Source organism: Colletotrichum gloeosporioides, assembly GCF_011800055.1.
Source record: "Colletotrichum gloeosporioides strain Lc1 chromosome Unknown consensus_22, whole genome shotgun sequence".
NCBI lineage: Eukaryota > Fungi > Ascomycota > Sordariomycetes > Glomerellales > Glomerellaceae > Colletotrichum > Colletotrichum gloeosporioides.
Genome location: NW_025544667.1, coordinates 373071 through 395899, shown reverse-complemented (window position 1 = coordinate 395899; position 22829 = coordinate 373071). Strand labels below are relative to the sequence as shown.

Here is a 22829-nt window from a genome sequence, read left to right as displayed (position 1 = left end):
GGGGGGGGATCCAGATGTTTTGAGTATACACGGCATACGAAGCTGCCGTGTCATCCTTGTTTCTAGGTCCTTGGGCCCTGCAGTCTGAAGCTAATTAGGTGCATATGATGGTCGGTGATGGTCGGTGATGGTCGGTGTTCCGTTTGCCCTTTCCAGCTAGCTGATGGATCATATTCACCGTAGAGAAAAAGAAAAGTTTGCTTCGGTCTGTTATGGTTTTCAATTGGCAGGATGTGTAGAATCAATTGAGCCCGCTATCGGCACGTCCGGTGAGTAAGTAGGCATTTTTCGAGTCAATGACGCAACCGTTTGTCAGGGCTCAAATCTTCAGAAGATGATGAATGAAATTTGCCATCTCAGCAGGACCAAACGACGCAGGGAAATTTCAAAGTCAAAACGATGTAGTCAATCAACCTACATGTCATAATGAGCATACAGGGCACATTGTAGTACACCGTTGCAGCTTCCTATCCACGCTCTTCATTATAGTAGCTGTGCGTGAAGCGCAATACTCACCGACTCGACCCGCCTTATCTGTAACCTCGTGTATGTACAAACATTCAGGGGGTGTATTGTACAAACATTCAGGGGGTGTATTGTACAAACATTCAGGGGGTGTATTGTACAAACATTCAGGGGATGTATTGTAAAACCTCTCGGCCATCTGTGAACATCGAGCATCATCTACGTTCTAGTGCGAATTAATGCTTTGCTGCAATCCGGCTGGTTGGCCGGCCGCCACAGTGGGCGATATAATTTTCGGCCCCGAACTAATCTGACGTTCGACCCGCCCAAGCCCAGTCTTGTTTCTAGTAAGATACCTTGCTAAACCCCAGTAACCCACCCTCGGTACCCACCCCCGGTAACCCACCCCCGGTAACCCACCCCCGACTCCCACCCCCGGCATCCGACCCCGGTAAACCAACCCCGGTACCCAACCCCCGGCGTGGCCGCAAGTTGACCGTGTTTATTAGGCACCAGCCATTCTCGAACCTGTTGATTTACAGAACGCCAAAGCCCTCCATTTTTGGATTCAACGGCCTGGCGAGGCAGGTTTCTAGGGCAAGGATGGACAACGCGATCGTGGATCTAGTCTGAGGGATTGTGTGAAGTAATCAAACGGAAACTAGGACCCAAACAGCAAGAGGAGAAAAAAGAAAAAGCATTGATCTATCAAAACCACTATACGAGAAAAGCAACAGCGTATTCACGTTCAACATCCACAATACCATAAACTGGAATAGGCGGTCTCCTCTTCATTGGTGGCATGACGAGCTAACTACTGTACATTCCGCGCAAACATTCCCAAAACAAGAATCGGATACGACTCAAGCCTTCCGGCAGAAGAAGTTGTTGCCCTTAGTCTTGAAATGGGGACTTGGCGCTTGATTGGGTCGACGAGGGGGAGGGACTCTCGACCGAGGACTTTGTCTTTGGCTAGGAGATGCAGCCCTGGACCTAGGGGACGCAGCCCTGGACTGAGGTGAGGCAGTTGAAGGCCCAGGCTGAGGCTCTTGGGCACTGGGGGGGGTGCTGGCTGGAGTGCGGGCCCTTGGAGATGCACTTTTGGTGGGAGACCGTGATGACTGATTTTCAGTGCTGGACGGAGAGGTGCGAGGTGTGCTGACGGTGCTGTTAAGCCTCGAGGTGCCAGAAGTCCTACGAGATGTAGGAGAACCTGCAGATGACACAGAAGTCTTCGTGGGAGTTCTCGGCACGGCTGGAGGAGAAGATACAGCTGCGGCCCGGGAAGAGGGGACGGAAGTGGGCGACGATCGGGATTGTGAGGAAGTGGTCTGTCGCGCCGTGGTGGCCGGCATCCGCGACGGCGAATTCCTCGACGGCCGAGCGAGATTTGCTGGCGCACGAGAAGTCGAAGGATTGGAACTCTTCACGGCAGTACTCGACGACCGCAGTGACGCGGTCGTCCGTTGCGTCGCGAGTGACGACGAGCCCCCAGGGCGAGTGCTCGCTGACGGACCACGGCCCGGACTCCTCTGGCGGGAATCAGATTGCGCTGCCTGCGACGTGGCTGGTCGATGCTGGGAGCTCGCCGACAATGAGTGAGCCTGCGATTCAAGCTCACTTGAATGGCTGAAGCGGGCCCTCTTCGCACCACCCTTATGAGGGGTTATGTTGCGATCAGCAGCTGTGGCCTTGCCCTTGGTCTTTCTGCTGCTGTGACCGATGCCGGAAGCGACAGGGCGGCCGCCAGGGTGCAAATCCATTGGCTCGACAGAAGCTGCAAAAGACTCGGGAGCCTTTCCCTTGCACTTGTCCGATGAAGCGTGAGAGACGCTGTCAGAGAATAAGTCAATTGGGGAAGATGCCGGGCCTTCAGCTGCTGATGATTCCCCAGCAGGAGAATTCTTCGCGGCTTCCTCTTTGCGCTTATCAGATGCCCACCGCGGCTCCAGGCCAGCGAACCCCAGACACTTCTGCATCATGTCATATCGCTTCATGTCAGGACAGACAGAGCACCATGCTGTGTGAGGCCCACCACAGTTTGGACATTCAATGACTTCGGACTTGCAATCCCGAGACTCGTGTTCATCTGAGGAACAGCGTCCACAGCGTGGAGCTACAGACGAGCAGTCTTTCTTCATGTGGCCAGGCTCCGCACAGTGGAAGCAGAAACTCCACACCGATCGAATGTCGATGGCGCTTCACGTTTTGTTAGCAATGTCACACCTCGAAGGCATCGGAACTTACCGAACATCCGCTCTGCAGTAGTCAATTTGGAAGTCATTCATTGCAGATTCATACCCAGATAACAACCGCCATGCGGTCTCCTTATCGCCAAGCTGAAGGATGAATCGCGAGCCCTTCATCATGCACTTGTTCGATGTCCCAAACTTGATGTCATAGGCCTCGAACATAAGCTCATAATTAACCGAATTTTGGACTGAGGCGAGCCTGTCAGTAGTATTCATGAAAGGGAAAGAAATGAGACAACATACCGTCTCTGTGAATCCTTTTGCCGTGAAAAATGATCTCAACGTAGTACGTTTCTGGGAAGTACTCGAAGGTTGTGACATCAGTACCCAGCGCCCGCGCCATGGAATCCGGGTCAGGCTGAAATGTCATGGCGTCGTTGATGTTTTTGTAGACAAAGTAGACCGCGCCGTGACGGATGTAGATGCGACGGACCAGTCCCCACTCTGGACGCTCTTTCTCTAACATTTTCATGGCCGATGTCCTGTCGGAGTCGAGTTGACGAATTGCTTGGGTTGGCGCTAGGATCGTTCGCTTCACGAGTTCCGGTGCGTAGTTGGCCAACGGGTCTGGGGTGGAAGGCTGGGATGACTGAACTCCAAGGTCCATTTGCTTTTGCATCATGAGCTCTAGCTTGGTCAATTTGAACAACATCTTGTCCGCGTCTTTGTCGCTGCTGTTGCGGGCCTGTCTGGTCGTCTTGTAATTGGTCGTCCTTGGTTTCGATCTATTAGCGTTGGCCGTCGTCCTGGATGGCGAGGCATCATCAGCATTCGACGGTGATAAACCACCGGCATTGGGTGACGACGGGCTGCCGGAATGGGGTGGTGGTGGGCCGCCGGCATTGGGTGACGATGGGCTGCCGGAATGGGATGGTGATGAACCTCCGGCGTATGATGACGATGGATTGGTGGCGTTGAATGGGGATGAACTGCTGGCATTTGAAGGTGCTATTTTGCTGGTGCTCGACGGCGGTAGGTTGCTTGCATTGGATGGCGATGTGTTGCTGGCGTTCAAGAATACCTCGCTGGAATAGGACTGTGTGTCGTTGATGTTGCCGTGGTTGTTGGATGATAGCTGCAATGTGACAGGAACTGGCGGCAAGCGAGTGTTGGGCGCAGTTGGCCATGTTGACAATGGGATTGCCACCGCTGGTGTTGGCGGTGATGGAAAGTACTCAGGCGCCGTGGGTTGAAGAGAATGTGGCCTGGTACCAATAGGATCCTGAGAAGAAACGAACCCCGCCGAGGAATCTATGTCCATCATGGTTGACCCATAACCCCATTCCCCATCGCCTGTGGACATACCAGACGCATTGTTCTCGGGAGAGAACAGAGATGGACCGTCTTGGTACCCATGTGCAACAGTAGACTCGAAAATGGCTTGTTGGTCATTGGAGTAACCAAAACTTTCATCGAGATCGTTCTGCGCAGACGGTGTCACGAACTGAGGTTGCGATGGTGTCTGGAATACGCCATGAGGATGCTGCTGGCCTGGGGACCAGTGAGAGTATTGGCTCATATTTGCCGCATGGAGGTGTAAAAAAACGGCTGCAAAACGAGGCCAAGATGCGATGTTAGCAGGAGGAGAAGTTGGTGATATTGAGTGAATGAATCAGTGCCGGAGTCGGCGACGATTTATATTAGATGAGAGGTGGCCGTAACACCATTTCAATCAGTAAAGCCTCCGGTGGTCTGAAGATGATTCGAATCAATAACGCTCTGACCGGAGGCGATGGCATGTCCAGTACCGAGGCCACCAAGAAGGTCACCTATTGCGTAAAAGGGCGAAGGGAAAAAGAGGAGAGACAAAAGTGACCAATAAAAAAAAGAATCAAGACGAAGGGGGAAAAACGGACTAAGGAAAGGAAAAAGAAGGCATGGCTTCAACAGATTTCCCCAGGCAGACAAGGCCCTGCAAAGCCCGAAGAGGAAATACCGGCTTCATGGCCACTGCGTCGGCACACCATTTACACGGATCACTTTTACTGATCTGTCGCGGTGTTCATTATGAGTTTATCTATAAAGCTTTTCATTATGATTTTACCTATGATGGTGTAGATGGATCATGTGCATGGGCAGAGGAAAGACCTCCGGCTGCTTCTTTCGCTTTATTACACGCCTTCCACACCTCCCATCACAGGCCATTCCTTCCTCTGCTCTGCTATCTTTCCTCTGGACACAGATCCGCCAGGACAGCTCTTGCCGTTGGTCTTATTCTTTCGTATCAAGCTTCTCACACCGTGCTTTCTTTCCTCCTGGCTCTGGATGCCGCGCCTGGCTGCTTCGGATACATAACTCGTGCCTAGCTCACAACCCAACGGCGTCACGACCCTCATTGTATTCTCCCCGCACCGTGCCCACCCAGGCCAGTCTGTCATTGTCAAGGGTCGTTGGGCCTGCCTGCAGCTTTCACCATCCGTGCGCCGCCCCCGGTCCCCGGTACCCAAGGCCCCACTCGCGGCCCAGGGGTCCGGGACGACCGGAGGTTGTGGCTTGCTGCAGTGGATCCCTGTCCGTTTTTGGTCACCGTCCGCCTTTGGCCAACCCACCCAGGGGGCCAGTCACCGTGAGTCGCCATCTCTTTCTTTTTTTTGTCTTGGGAGGCTTTTGTTTCACACTACATCTCGACACCCCCCCGTATGGCTTGCGTGAGGCGGGACAGGCGCAACTGGCAGGGCAAGCGCAGGGGCAGCCATCAATCACATGAACCGAATGTCGAGAAGGGGCTGTGGAACAAGAACCTTCTCCCTCTTCCGTTTGGCCAGGGTCACTGACGTCTTTTCCCCGTCGCACAGTTCGCGATAAGCCATGACGCGAGTCCTGCCCCCGACCCGGACTTTCGTCCATCCAGCTACCCGCCACAGCGGAAGAAAGCAGTCACAACGTCCCGTAAGTCACGCCTGGCTCTGAACAAGTATCACAATATCTGATGATCACCAGATCTCATATCCCGTCCTCAACTCGGTGCTTCCCCAGCGCCCAGATTCATCGACCGACGACGTGATTGAGGCCGTCCTTAGGGACCAGCAAGCGACCCCAGATCTCGATGACCGCCTCGGCTTTTTGCAGGCGAACGTCAACAAGAACTGGGATCGCCTCAATGACCTGTTTGAGCATGTCAAGTCGTTGGACCGCGCCCCTGCCTTCATTGCCATCCAGGACCCTCCCTACGACTTTGCCACGGATTCGAAGAGAGAACGCGCCGGCTATTGGTGTGAGGCTCAACATGGCTGGCCGAAACTCAACTCCAAGGACGAGGTCGAGCTGGAGAACAACGTGCCAGTGCTAGCCTCGAGCCGCGTCGCCTTCTATGTGCACAAGTCTTTGGCTTTGGCGTCATGGTCCGTCGAGTGGGACAGAGGTGCCAACGAGCACTATGTTGCGTCTCTATCCCTCGACTTGGTCGGCGGCGACAGGATCAAAGTCTTCAACGCCTACAATCGCACCCGCAATACCATCGCATTCAACCTTCTCCTCCGCGAAGCTGTCGCCGACTATTGCATTCTTTTGGGCGACTTCAATCTTCGTCATCGGGCCTGGAGCGACCGACATATTTCTGATAGGGCCACGAAGCAGCTGGAGATCGAGACTCGACTTGCCGGAATGCGTTGTCTTCTGAAGCCAAAGGACTTCACGTTCAAGCGAGGAGAGACGCAGACCACCATCGATCTAGTTTTTCTCGGTGAAAGGCTTAAGGACCTCTGCGAGCTTTTTCACGTCGCGAGGCCGCGTGGTTTTACCACGGACCACGCAGTACTCGAGACAGTCCTCAACGTGTCGCCCGATCGGGACCACACCCCGGTCCTCCAGATTGACAAGGCAGACCCCGACGTTGTCCGGTCAGAGATGGCCACTCGTCTCCTTGCCAAATTCGGCGATCCATCTCACCTGCGTCAGCATCAACTGTCCACCACCGACAAGCTCGACCAGTTCGCCAAAGCCTTTGTCGTGTCCGCCAAGGCCGCGATCGATGCCACCATTCCCACCATCATCCGCAACCCCGTTGGCCAGAAGCCTCCAGTGCGAACACGCGTGGTCCAAGAGAGACTCTTGCGCGAGGAACACGCACTTCGAGTCCTTTACAGGCAGAAAAGGGGGACTCAAGCCCACAACTACGCCTACGCGGTATGGCTGGACGCCGTCAAGCAGACCAACCGTTTTATGCGTATCGCCAGCAACGTCAGGAAGCGTACCCGAAGCGCTGAGCAAGCCAAAGACCTCTCGAGCCTTTTTGCTATGGCAAGATCGGCTCGCTTCTACGGCAAGATCAGGGCCTCACCTCACATGCCATGGCTCAAGAAGCCTGACGGCACAGCCTGCGCAAGCTCCGAGGAGAACGCTCGCTGTTTTCGCGACGCGATGTGGTCCGACACAAGCGAAGAGCGCCTGGCTCCTACAGAGTTGCCACCTACCCTGGTGCGATCTCGTGCTTCAGCTGCATCGGGCCACGCTCTGTCGACTCCTTCACGGAAAAAGTCAAAGCCGAAGAAGAAGAAGACCCGAAAGGATAAGGAGACTACAGTTTGCCCACCTGGGCAAGACGGTTCTTCGTCTACAGAACCTCCAGCTGATATTGCGCCCAGCTCTGGTTCCCCCACATCCAGCGTCGCTACCTCCACTTCCTCTGATGGCTCTATACCAGCATTGGCATCAACAAGATCCATATGTTCCGTCCGCGCATCGCCTGGCTCACTCAGTTCGTGCAGTCATCCTGTGACTCAGCCATCCGGCCCTATCGCTTCGGCCGAGCAGACTAGTTTGTCTAGTCTGCCAACAACACCCTCCGCTACTTGCACGGCCTCATCGAGCCCATCTCCCGCCAGTCAGCCTGCCCTAGTTGCCGCTGCTGGCCCTGGCTCTCCGAGCCCATCTCCCGCCAGTCAGCCTTGTTCGGCTACGATACCGGAATCCATCAGATCGTCCCCATCATTCAGTGCTATTGGATCACGGCCTGGATCATGCGATGGAACCCGGAACGGCGCCCGCCCTCTTGGTTCTCGCCATCCTTTGTCAACCACGCGTTCGAAGTCTCGGTCAAGGTCTCCATCTAGGACTGACGAGATATCGAGCAGCAACGAGGCAGGATCGTCAAGAGCGGTCAACGATTCTACTAACACTCAATCACCTGAGCCTGCATCACTGGCTGGCCTCCTTGGTGATACTGTCTTGGGTAGAAAGCCGGACCGTAACAATAGCTTCCAGAAAGCCGCCTTGTTACGCGCATTGGCAAAAGAAGGACCCCCAAAGGTTGATGAAGATACAGTGTCCCGTATCATTCGGAAGCTTCCCAGCCGCAAGGCAGCTGGCCCAGACGGTGTTCCAAGTGACGTCCTCAAGATGACACTGGACGTCATTTTGCCCTACCTCGTTCATCTCTTCAAGGCTTGTGTCAACCTCAACCACCACCCCGAATGCTTCAAGGAGTCCTACACTGTGGTCTTGAAGAAGGAAGGAAAGCACAACTACACGTTACCGAAAAGTTATCGGCCTATCGCCCTCCTTTCTTGTGTGGGTAAGGCTCTGGAGCGATTGGTTGCGGACGATCTTCAACGCCTCGCACTCAAATACGGCCTCATTCCTCCCACACAGTATGGGTTTGCTGGGAAGAGTTGTACCAAGGCACTAGAGCTGATCGTCAACACCGTCCTCAATGGCTGGTGCGCGACTACGACGGACAAGAAGTGGCGGACTACTCTCTTAGGTCTCGACATTTCGGGTGCCTTCAACCACGTCAACCGTCAGGAATTGATTAAGGTTTTCGCTGAAAAGGGCATACCGCTGTGGGCTTTGCGATTTGTGTGGTCATTCTTGTCGGACCAATGCACTTGTGTCAAGCTTCCAGGACACACCTCGGCGAAGTTTTGGGTCAATGTTGGGATTCCCCAGGGAAGCCCCCTCTCGCCCATCCTTTTTGCGTTGTTTGCCGCTCCCATCCTGGATATCCTGCAGCGCCAGAATCTGGGCCGGAGCCGAATCCTTCTTGGCCTTTCTTACGTCGACGACACCTACATCATGGTGTGCACCGATGACTGGGAAAAGAACTGTCGCATTTTGGAGGAGTGTCACCAGAAGATTGTGGACTGGGCCACTCCTCGTGGTCTCCGCTTCGATCCTGCGAAGTACAACGTCATGCACTTTCGCAAGCCCCACGGCGATTTGAACGCAGCGTCTGCGCCCCAGAATATCCCCAACCTACCATTTCTGACGGAGGAAAACCTGGTGAAAGAGACGGACGAAGGTGGCCTTCGTATTCTTGGCGTTCAGGTCGACCATCAGTTGACTTGGAAATGGCAAATCGACCAGGTAAGTTTCCCTTCATGACCACTTGAGATGTTCTAACAATTACAAACAGATTGAGGAGAAGGTCCGCAAGAAGCTGAACCAGCTGAAGCGCATGTCGACATCTGTCTCGGGGCCGAATCTCCTTCACATGAGGCAGCTGTACCTCTCTACCATCCGTCCCATTATCTCCTATGCCTGCCCTGCCTGGTTCATGCTTGGCAACGACTCCTCCACGACCTATAACTTTCGACAACCCTACATCCATCGCCTGGACAATCTTCAGAACGAATGCTTGGTCACTGTCGCCGGTGCCTACAAGAAGGCGCCCACCGTCCCGCTCCACAAGGAGCTTCACGTTGACCCAATCGCCGTCTACTTGCAGCGAGTCGCCATGTCACACCGCGCCCGCAATATTTTCACCGATGACTACGACCTCATCAACACCACTTCGTTCCCATTCAAGAGAGAAATGACGTTCTTGAAGTCCCATCCATACAAGATCGATTACGACCACGCCAGGGAACTCGTCGAGGAGGCGGAGCAGCAGCTTCGGGAGTCGAAGCCTGGCCTCGCCGACGCCACTCTGATTGACATGGATCCTCGCAAGAGGAGTCAAGTCGTCAACCGGTACATCCGCGAACAAGCGACGCTCCTCAGTGAGCATCTTTGGAAGGCATATCGCGACCGTCCACGGCCGTCTCGCACGGTCGCCTACGGCCTCAGAGGCCGCCCTGTTGCCGCTGAGGGAAAATGGGGCGCTTTCAACCTCAAGCGGTTCAAGGGCCTGTCTCGGGCGCAGTCCTCCATTCTGATCCAGTGCAGGACTGGCTACATTGGCCTCAAGGCCTTCCTGCACCCGAAGAACGTAAGTTCAATGCCACATCCACATTCGTCATTACCCTTCCACACTGTTAGGCATCTGGTCCTCTCAGCCCACGTACCTTTCGCTTTGCACCGACTTTGCGTTCTTTTTCATCCATGACTACCGGTTGCTAACTTCTCCGTGCCAGCTTGCCGACACAGACATGTGTTCTTGCGGTCAAGATGAGCACACTGTTGAACATCTCATCTTCGACTGCCCCTCTCTAGCCAGTGCTAGAAGGAATCTTCCCATTTGGAAGTGGAGAATTTCTCGGTATCACGCCCACACCAGGCAGCGACGCTCCCTGGATGATTTGCTCACCGACTTCTCCCGTGCGGTCTCGACCTGGGCCATTCACCACTTTGGTCTTGACCAGTTTGCCTGGACGGACCAACACATGATTCACGGACCATCGAAGAAACACTCGCACTTTCACTGTGAAGTGACATAGTGTATTGAAGTGTACTTTTTGGGTGTGTCTCCTCTTTCTTGTCTCCACGCTATGATGCTGACGTGTTCTCGTTCAAGAAACTCTGCCAGCACGCAGGCTACCCTTGCAATCCCCCCCCCCTTTTCCCTTCTCCCTTCGCTTCTCGTGAGTACTGTGTCAACCTCGCGGTGCAATCTGCAAGCCATGCTGACTTTAGTTGGCTCCCCCAGTCGGCTTCAATAGTCGGGGAGGATCACGGCGATCGCCGCGATTACCTCATTCTTGTATTCTTCGTAGTGAGTTGTCCTTTTCTACCTGTCAGAACAAAGAGCTAATCATTCAACAAGTTTATCCAGCTCGTTGAGCTCCTCCCGAACCTCTCTCATTTGCTCGTTATGTCTGAGCTTCCTGTGGAGTTTTCGCCAGTCCTTTTGGTGCTCCTTGATGCCTCGGACCTCGCCAGATTGGGAGAGGAGGCATGCCGCGATTCGACAGATGAGTATGTTGATTCTAAGACGCAGTAATATAATGGGCTTTCCTAATATTAACTGAATTGATTTAGATATTTGGTGGTGGTACTTATCCCTAGACTTATCTAGGGATCTGATATCAGGGCTTATGTTGTTGATGGCGACTCGGACGCGTCGTTTATGCTTTTTCGCAAGAGCGATGAAGTTGACCTTCTCTTTCGTCTTCCAGTTTGTTGATGTGAGTAACTTGTTCCCCTTTATTACACTGCAGATAACTGACGTTTTGCGTAGTTGGTGACGAGTATCTTGACTAGTTTAATCATGATGAGTTGATCTTGTCAGGGATGGTTGATGGGTAGAGGAAGGTATGAAGTTTGCGCTTTCTAGTGACTAAATCTCAGACAGCTAACCTAACCCGAAGAACAGACCCATGTTCTTCCTCCTATATAACCTCATACAGTGAGTCATCTGCAGGCCATTGAGGTTATTGACAATGTGAGACTCTCCTCTCAGCTATTGTGTACATGCGCTAACATTTGAAGATTCTTGCGAACCTGGATCGAAGCTTTCCTGGTTATCATAAACAGCATCACGATGCTTAGTAGGCATCTATCAAAGTATAAACAGAATTTTCATAGTGTGGCGTAAACCTCCACAAATTGGATGTGGCTGGGCTCAAAGGGTAGAAGATGAAAATATGACTACTACATAACCTACTCTGAAGTTTCCCTAATGGTTATGACGTAAGTGACAGGAGTTGAGAGGAGAGGAGAGGATTCTGTCTCTGTCCCAATGCCGAAGTTTGAGGGTGTCCCAAAAGGTCCTCATCGCCCTTTACTTGGGGTCTGACTCATGTCGGTAGGCCAGAGTTTGGGCGAAGCTGGTGGCCTTTTCTGCCCTCCTTATCGGTCAGGCAGACATGCACGGGGTACAAATAAGTAGCATCCCATCTGCACTCAGTCCATCTGTCACCCATCTCATCGGGGAGCTCTCATCCTCCTTGCCGACCCCGTCGCATCACAATGCCCCCCCAACCCCGGTTTCTTTCTCTTCCTCGCGAGATTCGAGACATTATCTACAAGTTTTACGTAGTTGCAGAAGGCGGATACACCTGCAACCCTGAAAAGCTTGTGGAAAAAATACTGAACCAGTACAGCGATGAAACCGACTCCGCCAGCCTCGATGTCTCTGGCATATTGCAGAGAGCTGATCTTCAGCCCATCGATCTGAACCTGAGCTACACTTGCAAGCTTGTGGCGCAAGAAATGAGCGGTGTCGCCCTACGAACCAACACAGTCACTTTCTCGACATTCACTTCGGCTGAGCTTCGCATCCTCGCCGCCCGTTTTCACAGCTTGATGGTGGGACGCTTCGACGGCGACCGAAGGGGATTGCTGAAGTTCGCTGGTCACGCTATTTCAGCCGAGGCATGTCGGCAGCTTAAGGCCAAATTCCCTCAATTCAGCCAGCTTCTTGATCGAATGGTGCGAAAAGGCAGAGCGCATCACACGTGGGGGGCGTATGGCGAGGTGCCCTCAGTCTACCGTGCTTTCCAGAAAGACGCACTCTTGGCCATCGCTCGATCTGAAACCGGCCGTAAACGGCTTGATCGCTACTGGTATGAGAATCACGAGAGGTGGGCTTCCCACATACCTTCGCTTCTCGTGGTCCGCTGCAATATCGAGCACTGGGCTATCCCGTCCATGCAAGACATGCAGTATTTGAGTTCCTGTCAGATGGAAGATTCGGACTTTGTGTCAATGGTCACACGCCTCCGGGACCGTACAAACTACCGCTTCTCGGCCGCAGCAGCTGCAATTCACGTTCTGCAGTCTCTGCCTCCTAGCATACGCAAGCAACTGCGCCGCGTGGTTCTGGAAGAAGATCGGGAAGCGGTGGCGGATCCACAGTGTCACGCATTGGGGTTGATTCCGTTGTGCCAAGAGAACCCTCTGCTTCGCGTGGAACGTCGGGTCAACTTGTGGAGGAATGCATTCCAGCGCGACGGATATTATCGTTGGTCCCCGGAGTCGCGGTACAAAGCCAAGTGCCGTCACGTGTCCTGGGCTATGGATTCAAACCGTGAGACGCTCTGGGCTATGGATTCGGCGCAGGTCACGGCGAACGTCTCCAGCTGGGTTGGAGAAGCCTTGGCCCTCGAACCCGCAGGCATGCCTCCAGGGGCATTCTCGCTGGTTTTGGATGGCGAGCCCGTTCCCTGGCAAAGCACGCAAGTTTTCCAACGGATTATCCAGCGAGATGCGGCTTGGCAGGAAGCATGGAATCAATCTCTCGACCGTGGTATTCTTCCAGCCTTGTCCTGGTTTGGCAGGAAAGGAGAGTCATGCGGTCACCCTGCGCCTGACTGGGCCTTCGACAACTGGCCGCAAGCTCTAAGAGATATTGCAGAGGGCACCTCCGTCGTGAAATGCAACTTCGACGTCGGAGATCCGTGGAGCGTTGAGCAGATTGTCGACGAACACCGGGGATGGACGATGAATCAGTGGACGGAGGAGCTGGAAAGGCCCGACCCGTTGGCCTGGGAGCCTGATGCCCCGTTGCCCGGCTGGAAGGAAATCATAGAGGAGGACCTCGTTTACGTGGAGCCCGAGGATGATGTGTCGTCTACAAACTCTGATGACGAGACGTACTCCGACGAGGATGATAGTTAAGGAGGCTTTCCAAGTTTGTCCCAGCTCTACGAGTGCCACCTGACGAATTTCTTGTTTTCATAATTCGGTAGCTAATTCATCTCAAGACTAAGGAAAATGTTTGCCGATGTACAAATAATCATCTGAAGTTCAATTGCGCTCACAAATTACGGGCTTAACCATCCACCTCTCCTACCAGTTCGCTACCTTCCCATCAGACCAGTACTCCCCATTTTTTCCTCCAATATCCGCCAGAGCAAGGTGGACAGGCGTTTGCGCGCCTTGATCAGGCGTCTTGGTCCCCTTGCCTCTCGTCATGGATGTCACCACCCATCCCGGATGACACGAGTTGGCCAAAATCTTGCTGCCACTGTCCTCCAGCTCTTTCGCGATCGCCCTTGTCATCCCAATCTCGCCGGCCTTGGACACAGCGTACGCCGCGCTCGGCCACCCTTCCTGCTCATGATTGCCCTTCTCAACGGCGGCGGAGAAGTCCTCCATCAATCTGGTGACATCCGACACCGTCTGCGAAGCCAGGAAGCGCTCCTTGATCCTGGGAGAGTACTTGCTCAGGGACCCGGCCACGGACGCGACGTTGATGATCCGGCCTTGGGGCTTGAGGATGGGGACCCAGGCTCGTGTTGCGTTGAGGGTGCCGTAGTAGTTGCAGCCTATCGTGGTCTTGACCACGTTTGAGTCTAGATGTCATTAGTTAGCCGGGAGGGTTGTGAGATATGTGCCTGACAGGGACCACTCACCGAAACCCTGCATCGCGATGCCGGCATTGTTGATGACGAAGTCGACGCCGTCGGGATGCTCCTTCTTCAAGAACTCCGCCAAGCCCTCGATGCTCTTGGCGTCTGAGATGTCCAGCTGGTGATACTTGATATCGGCGAGGCCGCCGTGCGTGGCCAGGGCTTTGGCCTGCTTAAGGTCTGCATCAGCGCGGATGGCGGCCAAGGCCTCCTCGCCGCGAGATTTGTCGCGGGCCGTCAGGTAGATGAGCAGAGACCCGCTGTTCAAGTGCGATGCTGGGTATTGCAGTGCTAACTGTCGTACTTGTTTGCGGTTGGGAAGAGTCAGTTGGACGATGACGTGATGGACATCAAATAGCTTGGGGCAGCTCACCGATTGCGTATCCAATGCCCTTGTTGGCACCAGTTACCACACCGACACGAGCGTAGGACATTTTGAGTCGAGCGGATTATTGTAAGTCTTGATGGACAGTGTTTTGGTGAAATTCGTGATTCTTGATGGCTTCACTCAGAAGAGCAGGCACTGGTGTTTTGGACCTCGAGGTCAAAACGGGACCAAGCGCAGGAGGCAAACGAGCTCTTCAGTGGACCCGATCCAGTGGTGATTCATGGTGGTGGATGCCACAGTGGCTTGAATCCCACTAAACAGGTGGCGCCGTCCCAAAGATGGTTCGTCTCTTGTTCTTTCTCATCCACGACTTACCTCATCATATTCCACGGCATTGCAATTTGGGGAGTTGTCTTATGTTTGGAGTCCAACTATGAGCGATTATTTCTTACCCTATGTAAGCGGATGCAATGAATACGCCCCATCCACGGCCCGACACCGATTGACCCCTTGTTCGGTCGAACAAACGCCCGGGTGGAAGCCACAGAAACTCAATTCCGCCAGCTTCTTGGGTGCCTAACCGCGGGAGAACAACCTCATGGTTCTGGACCAAACAACATGTAGTAACACTGAAGAGGAAGCTACATAGTACATTTGATTCTGCCGCGTTCTTCGCACCGATCACCAATTACCGAGCCGGACTCTGTCAGCGATGGAGTCACCCAGCGTTCACTGCCCAATAAGACTCGCTGCCGGGGGAATCGCGAGGATATCGCTTGTAGATAGCGTGACGTAGAGGCGATTGTGACTTGGGTCCGCCATTGGCCTCAACTCGCCGCCAAGGTGCCAAGAGCCGCAATCAAAAACCTACGGTAACGCAATTGGGGAATAGGAATGGGATTCCTGGTTACGAGCAACGCGAATCCCCCGTCATTTCAGCAGCGCAGCTGACCTGGCAAGCTGACAATGCCTCGCCCGCCTTGATGAACATGGTCGGAGGAAAAGATTCGACAGGAAATGCGCCCCCCGCGAAGAGCCAAGGCCACAGATGGCCGTCTTGTCCCGGACGCCGCATTCCTTGTCTCTCTACCCAGGGAAAAGCTTCGCTTACTTGGCCACAGCATCATCTCTGTTCTGACCAGATAACAGGGAATGGGGTCCAACACAGAAAGCACTAGGATGCCGTATGTGGTCCAAATAACCGGACGTGCCACCCATGCGGCGACGGCAGCTGCAGCGGCGCCTTCACCCGCACGAAGCACGCAATCCGTAAATGAAGCCCCCCGTTGGCTGTATCGTCTCTTCGTTCTGCATCGGCCGTCCCATCCAACTGGACTTCGAATTGGCGCGTCTCACCGCGTGGTGTCGCATTCTGGTATGCACCGGCTACACCGATGCGCCGGAACGCCTCGACGAATAAGCTGCTGCTGTCGTGAGACTATTATAGCTACGTTGGATTGAGACTCTTTGCCTGTGGCTGTCACTGCGACATGGTATCTCGCCCGAAAGAAGCAGGCAGCGAATGGGCATTGGCTGATTGCGTTTCTGTTTCCCCGTGGTCCGCTTTTGACGTCTGCGGCCAAAACAGCACCAACAGAAGCATGCGCTGCAACGAGCTCTCATTCCCTGCTCGAGAGAGAGCTCCCAACAAGACTCGTTATCTGCCTCGCTATCTTTCCCCTTGAGCGCCCCATGTCGTCACTCACCAGGGGCTCTCGCGTCACAACGCAAAGGGAAACCCTGAGTTGTTTCCCGACATTGGCAGCGAGGAGATGCAGAGTTCAAGTATTGGGAATAATTCCGGCGCAAAACTTTGACCCAACGGGCCTGGACCCTGCGAGGTTAAAATCGACATGTGCTCGGGCTGCTGTCTGCAACCTGCCTAGCCCCGAGGAGAAATCGTACGGCTCGCTGATCCGCAAACAAGACACTCTCCTGTAGCCATTCACAGAGCATGGGTTCCTCCTCGTCCCCTCCCCGTCCTCTGCTCCCCCAGTCGTGCGCCGCCTGTGCCCTTACCATGTCGAGGATGGTTCGCCATTGGAGAACCCGCTTCCTTGCAGCTTCACCATTTCCCCCTCCCCCTCCCCCCACTATCCCGCCTTTGTGTACGTTGCGACGCTGCGGTGCTCTGGTCCCTGATCTCTGGGAATTTTCGGTGCTTGTCTTAAAAGGGATCTGCAGTCCCCCGTATCGCTGCGCAGGCCCAGCTTGGCTCTCTCGTCCTTCTTCCTGCTCAATTGCTTTCTCGGTCAACTCTCTGTGCTGCAGGTATCTTCCACAGGCGAACACCAAGAGGCGTCGCCAGCGTTTCCGCGCAAAGCCATATGGAATTCAAAGTCCAGTTCTTCTGTCTCCTCCTCAAAGCCATTCGGTAATTGAAGCGCGCGTTTCGTGGCTTCACGAAGGCTGTTCACTACCCCAAATACCCGTCTACTACTCGAACTACAGCAAGCTCCTATCGGCCAGACCAGTTCTTCTCCAGGTCGCTCCGATTGAGTAGCGCATCCTCCACGCCGACCGAACCGGCCCCGATCCCCACATCTCCGATCATGTCGTCCACGGGCATTGACCGCGCGGGGGACCGCGACAATCTGCCCGGCTACGGCTACGCCAACCACGACCGGCATGTTGATGAGAAAACCGTCGGAGAGCCTTACGGCGAGCCGTTCGACGGCGGCTTCCGCTCTTCGCTCGATTCTGGAAACAAGCAGGATCACACGCATCGCAAATTGAAATCTAGGCACATTCAACTGATTGGAATCGGAGGCACCATCGGTACGTCTCCACATCCCCGACTGAACTGCACGATCTCAAGACTGACATGTCACAAATAGGTACCGCTCTCTATGTACGTTGAAATGTCTGGCTCCTCCAGTCCCATCACCCAGTCTCACATGCCTCGTTCAGGTCCAAATTGGCAGAGGCCTGCTCAACGGCGGGCCCGCAAGCTTGTTTCTCGCCTTCAGCATCTGGTGCACCTTCATCCTGGCCGTGACCCTCAGCATGGCCGAAATGGTCACCTACCTCCCCATCTCAAGCCCCTTCATCCGCTTCGCAGGCCGCTACGTCGACGAGGCCTTCGGCTTCGCCGCCGGCTGGAACTTCTTCGTCTTCGAAGCCGCCCTCGTCCCCTTCGAAGTCGTCGCCTGCAACCTCATCATCCACTTCTGGAGCGACGCCGTCCCCGCGGGCGGCATCATCGCCATCATCCTCGTCCTCTACGGCCTCATCAACGTCATGGCCGTCCAGTGGTACGGCGAGACCGAGTTCTGGGCCGCCCTCGGCAAGTTCCTCCTCATCGTCGGCCTCATCATCTTCACCTTCATCGTCATGCTCGGCGGCAACCCCCTCGGCGACCGCTTCGGCTTCCGCTACTGGAACGACCCCGGCGCCTTCGCCGAGCTCTACTACTCCGGCAGCCTCGGCCGCTTCCTCGGCTTCCTGCAGTGCCTCATCCAGGCCTCCTTCACCATCGCCGGGCCCGACTACGTCGCCATGGCCGCCGGCGAGGCCGAGAACCCCCGCAAGGTCATGCCCCGCGCCTTCAACGCCGTCTTCTACCGCCTCACCGCCTTCTTCGTCCTCGGCTCCCTCTGCGTCGGCATCCTCGTGCCCTACAACGACCCCGAGATGACCGCCGCCTTCAAGGACGGCCAGCCCGGCGCCGCCGCCTCCCCGTACGTCGTCGCCATGAACCGCCTCAAGATCGGCGTCCTCCCGCACATCGTCAACGCCATGGTCCTCACGGCGGCCTTCTCCGCGGGCAACTCGTACGTCTACTGCGCCTCGCGCTCGCTGTACGGCCTCGCGCTCGAGGGCAAGGCGCCCGCCTTGTTCAAGAAGTGCACCAAGAAGGGCGTGCCGGTCTACTGCGTCATCGCCGTGCTGCTCATCGGGTTGTTGAGCTTCCTCCAGCTGAGCAACAACACGGCCGTCGTGCTGGACTGGTTCGTGAGTCTGGTGACGGCGTCGCAGCTTATTAACTTCTCGTGCATGTGCACGGCGTATCTGGGCTTCTACCGCGCTCTAAAGGCGCAGGGCATCAGCCGCGACTCGTTGCCGTACAAGGCGTGGTTCCAGCCGTACGCGGCGTGGTACGGGCTGATTGGCACGTTCATCATGACCTTTGTGGGAGGGTACACTGTGTTCCTGCCTCTGGATGGGTACTGGAACATTCCAGACTTTTTGTTCTCGTGAGTAGTGTCACATGCCGATGGATGGTAGAGTTTACTGACTGGAATACGTAGGTACACCATGGTTGGCGTGTTCCCGGTTCTGTATCTCGGATACAAGTTCGACATCCTGAGATTTAGGAAGCGCACCAGGATCTTCAAGCCCGAGGAGGTTGACTTGTACCGCAACAAGGACGAGATTGATGAGTACGAGCGGAACTACGTTCAGCAGCCAGCAAGGTAAGGCTTTTGTGTACTTTTACTGGTGGTCCATTGCTAATTTGACTCAAGCAACTTATTCGAAAAGATTCTCGACAAGCTCTTCGGCTGAGGATGGCAGTGCTTTGTTGGAGATGGACATGCCTGGTCGAATTTGGGTGCAATATGAGTAGATGAATACCCCGAGGTAGAAAATAATAGAGGGGGGCAATATTGGGAATTGCATCGTCTCACTATTCGCTGAAGTGTTGTTCTTTGCCACCTCGCTTGCCTCAAAATATCGACACATGTTCATAATCAATGTGGAGGCGAAGAAAACCTTTTTTGCAATTCACATTTGCTAGGAATGCTGGCAAGTGGCTGTTACTAATCCCACATGGCATGTCTACTGCACAACCAGGTTCGGGCCCTGGGATTTAAGACATTTTGCCGCGATCAAGTCGAATAGGTAGGTTGTTTTGAAGCGGCCACCAATACAATATGCGGACTGAATAGGTGGGACAATTGCGGTTGTTCTTTCATGCAAGTTCAGCGTATGGTTGAGTTTAGTTTCAATCAATGTTTCTTCGTTCATATATCTTCGTACTACACATGTCCCATTTCAGCAAACAACGTCCCACGCACTACAGCTTGCTGCGAAGAAGTTAGTTTCGGTTCTGTACTTGGGGTCAAACAAAGCGGGATGACTTACTCAAGCGCAATCCCAGCGTCGTAGTCACTGGAGGATAGCTTTTGCAGATAGTCATTAGACCAGACTTTGTCATATCTATGGATGTTAGTGACGACCTGAAGAGAAGAGGGCGGCAACGAGACTTACTGGTTGCAAATGAAGTATGTGTTGTACCCGCTTGTCTGCTTCTGATTCACACGGGTGAGGAAAACAGACACGCACGCATCTGTTTCAAAGTTCAATCATTAGCTTCTGCTGTCACATAGAACCACGTGCGGGTGCGGCTTACTTGTGCACTTTTCTAGACACCATGATAACGGGTCGTCGCCGGTGTACCCATCACTAGCAGAGTTGGAAGAGGTGGTGTAGTCGAAGCTGTAGCTGACATCGCCCTCGTACTGCTTCTTCCACGTGCCGGGAACGTTGTACACTGGCTTGGGTGGCAACGCCGGTGCAGAAGGGGCTGCGGTAGGGGCCGCGGTAGGGGCCGCGGTTGGAGCCGTACTTGGAGCCGCGCTGCACGCGTCGCCCTCTTGCCTCTTCCCGATCGCGCACGCATTCCCGTACGGACGGACGCCGTTCCAGACCACCGGCGTACCACCCTCGGCGCGAACCCACGCAAGCCCCGCCACAAGCTCCTTGACGTTGGCGGCAACCTTGCCTTCTACCTGCAGCTGGGTCTTGTACTCGGCCTGCGCCATGAGTCCGGCGGCAACGCCGGCGACGGTGGCCGCCGCGACGCCGTCGGAGTAGTACAGCCTCGAGATGTCCTGCTGCTTCTTCGTGTCCTTGCTCTTGGGATCGAGATTCCTGTAAGCGCATCTGCCCGTGACAGGCGCGGCTGCGGTGACGCCGTCCTTCTCGCTGCCGGGCGACCAGTTCATGCGAGCGCCCTTGCCGTTGACTCCGCTCACTGCGATGAGGGCTGTGTCTTTGGCGAAGGCGGCGGGGTACTGGTCGTTTGCCTCGGAGCCGTTGTTGTTGTTGGAGATACCGGTTGGCGCGACGAGGACGATGTCGTCGTCCATCATCTTGACGAGAATCTCCTTGTATGCGGCGATGGCTTCTGGGTCGGACATTGGTGCTGCTCGGCATTAGCAATTTTAAAAGCATGAAGCGTCACGGCATGACTCGGGCTCACTTACTGGTATACGAGAGGTTCACCACGGCCTTGCCCTTGAGCTTTTTCGTGGTGATGTCGTTCTTGACCATGGCCAGCGCAGTGAGCATCTCCGTCATGGTGATCATACCCATCGCACCGCTCCCTCCGGACAACTTGACCATGACGACATTTGCCTTCTTCGCCACGCCGTACTTGGGACCAAAGATCTTGGAAGCCATGCAAGTGCCATCGGGGTATCCAATGAGGGGATCGTCGTCTGTCTTCGTTTCAGCTGAGCCGGGGGCGAAGATGAAGTCCTTGGTGCCAACAGCGTCTTGGATATCCTGAGGTGGGCCCGCCAGTTAGCGCCGATGAAGATAACACAAATAGGGTTGAGAGCTTACCGGCGAATTCAGGTTCATGCCCGTGCCAAGGATGTAGACTGTGACGCCTTGCCCAGCCACCTCGTCATATGCAAAAGTAGATGCTCTTCCCGTGCCAGGTTCCTGGGAAATAGTGGCAAGTTCTCCTGCGTCTTCGTGCGAGGGTTTCGCTGGATTCTCCGTCTCGACATCGTATCCCGACTGCCTCACAATCTTCTGCGGCTGCTTGGCCAGAGCCAAGGGGTCTTTCGTCAAAGCCGGAGGTGGCACAGATGGGCCCGCGGCGTCGGCTGGGTTGTAGGGCTCTTCTGCCACGAGCTTGTTCATATCCCCTAGGTCGATATCTTCGGTAACGGCTCCGACCTGTTCTCTCGCGTTAGCATGTTGGCGGGGCAATCGGGCAGAACATCAAATACCCCTGGCTTCGTTTCCAAATCCTTCGCTTCTTGGGGTGACAGCGGAGCGGTCAGGAACAGAGTACTCTTGTCTTCGTCGTCCTCGACAGTTACCAGGTTCGAGCCGGCCGAATTAGTCAAGCTAGACTCTACCGAGTCGAAATCGGTTGCCTTCCCTTTGCTGTCGGGTACGATGATATACTTGGGTGTTCCGCTGGAGGTCGCTGACGCTTGCGACGTGGTAAAAGTAGAGGAGAACGGGAATGACGATGTGCCGGTGGGCAAGTCCAGCGGCAGCGAGGTGCTGAACGGCTGGTCGGTTCTTTGAACAGACGGAGTGGGCTGGTTCTGGTCGCCGTTGTCCTCGGGCGGGTCCTCGGGCTTGTCGACCTGCTGCGGTTCCGGGCCCGAAAGTGAACTCAGTCCGGAGGCGATACCGGATGCGCCGGTGACCGTCGCAACACTTCCGGCGGCCATGCTGAAGTATTGGCCGGCGAGCAACAAATAACCTCCTCCGACTCCGGCGGCGACAACCGTGCCGATCGCCAAGCCGGTTGCGACTTCTCCATTTGACACGGTCTTCTCCGCGGCGGGTGTGGTGCTTGCAGCAGGCGCAGAGGATGCCGTCTGCGACGCCGGGGGCCGGCTCGAGAGTGGGGCCGATGAAGTGTGGCTTCCGGACGCCGATGGGGTGTGGCTTGCCGAATTTAGCGACGAGCTGGCTTTGCGCGATGTTGCCGGTGGCGGCACAGGCACAGGCACCTGTGTGTTGTTCGTAGATGTGCCATTGCCATCTGCCCTGGGGAAAATCAAGCCATTCCGAACATGGTGTCGATGCACAGGCGAATGATCGTGGGGCCGGGCGAAAATTCCTTCGCCGGAAGCAAGGAGCGACAGTAAAATGAATGTAGCGTGGTTACGCATCGTGACGAACCACTAAAGAAAGGAATAAAAGAATGTATCTGCCGAGAAAGGATGGGCGGTTGGGAATCAGTGCTCCAGAGAGCGAGCTGCTCACTCAGTATTAATCATGTCTTGGTTTGTGTGCAATTCTAATTATTCTCATATTATCGGGAGCTTCGGCTCGATGCACGTAAATAAGTCAGGTGCATAAGGTTAAAGAGGTTTATTTCCCTATACACGGCATGCTATCGGGCAGTGCGATGATCGTTATTGATTGCGGTGTAGCGAAGAAGGAGCTTGTCACTGGATCTGCTGTGGCATTTAGGGCTCTGCTCAGTCTACCAAGAACGGCTGCGCTGTAAACCTTAAAAGCGGTAATCAGCGAGATTGTGTCAAGTGGTTTAGCATATATTTGATGTCCTAATTTTGGTAGTAATATTGGAGCAACTATGACTCTGATTCCCGTTATTGCAACCACGCGACCCAC

The 22829-nt window shown here is 54.7% G+C and overlaps 5 protein-coding genes across 5 annotated transcripts; 3 read left to right on the top strand and 2 right to left on the bottom strand.

Annotated features, from left to right (window-relative positions):
* Positions 1-5525: 5525 nt before the first annotated feature.
* Positions 5526-10312, top strand: GCG54_00006881 (uncharacterized protein; the record flags this gene model as incomplete). Its single annotated transcript, XM_045406875.1, has 5 exons — positions 5526-5606; positions 5658-8105; positions 8307-9020; positions 9070-9864; positions 10010-10312. 5 exons carry the CDS (start codon positions 5526-5528, stop codon positions 10310-10312), a joined length of 4341 nt encoding a protein of 1446 aa, XP_045267421.1.
* A 1471-nt stretch (positions 10313-11783) lies between these two features.
* On the top strand, positions 11784-13433 carry GCG54_00006880 (uncharacterized protein; the record flags this gene model as incomplete). The annotated part of the gene is made up of 1 exon (XM_045406874.1): positions 11784-13433. One exon carries the CDS (start codon positions 11784-11786, stop codon positions 13431-13433), a length of 1650 nt encoding a protein of 549 aa, XP_045267420.1.
* Positions 13434-13604: 171 nt separating this feature from the next.
* On the bottom strand, positions 13605-14601 carry GCG54_00006879 (Carbonyl reductase 1; the record flags this gene model as incomplete). Its single annotated transcript, XM_045406873.1, has 3 exons — positions 13605-14110; positions 14171-14470; positions 14541-14601. 3 exons carry the CDS (start codon positions 14599-14601, stop codon positions 13605-13607), a joined length of 867 nt encoding a protein of 288 aa, XP_045267419.1.
* A 2446-nt stretch (positions 14602-17047) lies between these two features.
* GCG54_00006878 (General amino acid permease AGP2) lies at positions 17048-19001 on the top strand (the record flags this gene model as incomplete). Its single annotated transcript, XM_045406872.1, has 5 exons — positions 17048-17273; positions 17333-17346; positions 17406-18691; positions 18746-18910; positions 18962-19001. 5 exons carry the CDS (start codon positions 17048-17050, stop codon positions 18999-19001), a joined length of 1731 nt encoding a protein of 576 aa, XP_045267418.1.
* Positions 19002-19512: 511 nt separating this feature from the next.
* GCG54_00006877 (Subtilisin-like protease 3) lies at positions 19513-21916 on the bottom strand (the record flags this gene model as incomplete). Its single annotated transcript, XM_045406871.1, has 7 exons — positions 19513-19522; positions 19581-19655; positions 19707-19785; positions 19849-20643; positions 20705-21005; positions 21066-21407; positions 21461-21916. 7 exons carry the CDS (start codon positions 21914-21916, stop codon positions 19513-19515), a joined length of 2058 nt encoding a protein of 685 aa, XP_045267417.1.
* Positions 21917-22829: the final 913 nt, after the last annotated feature.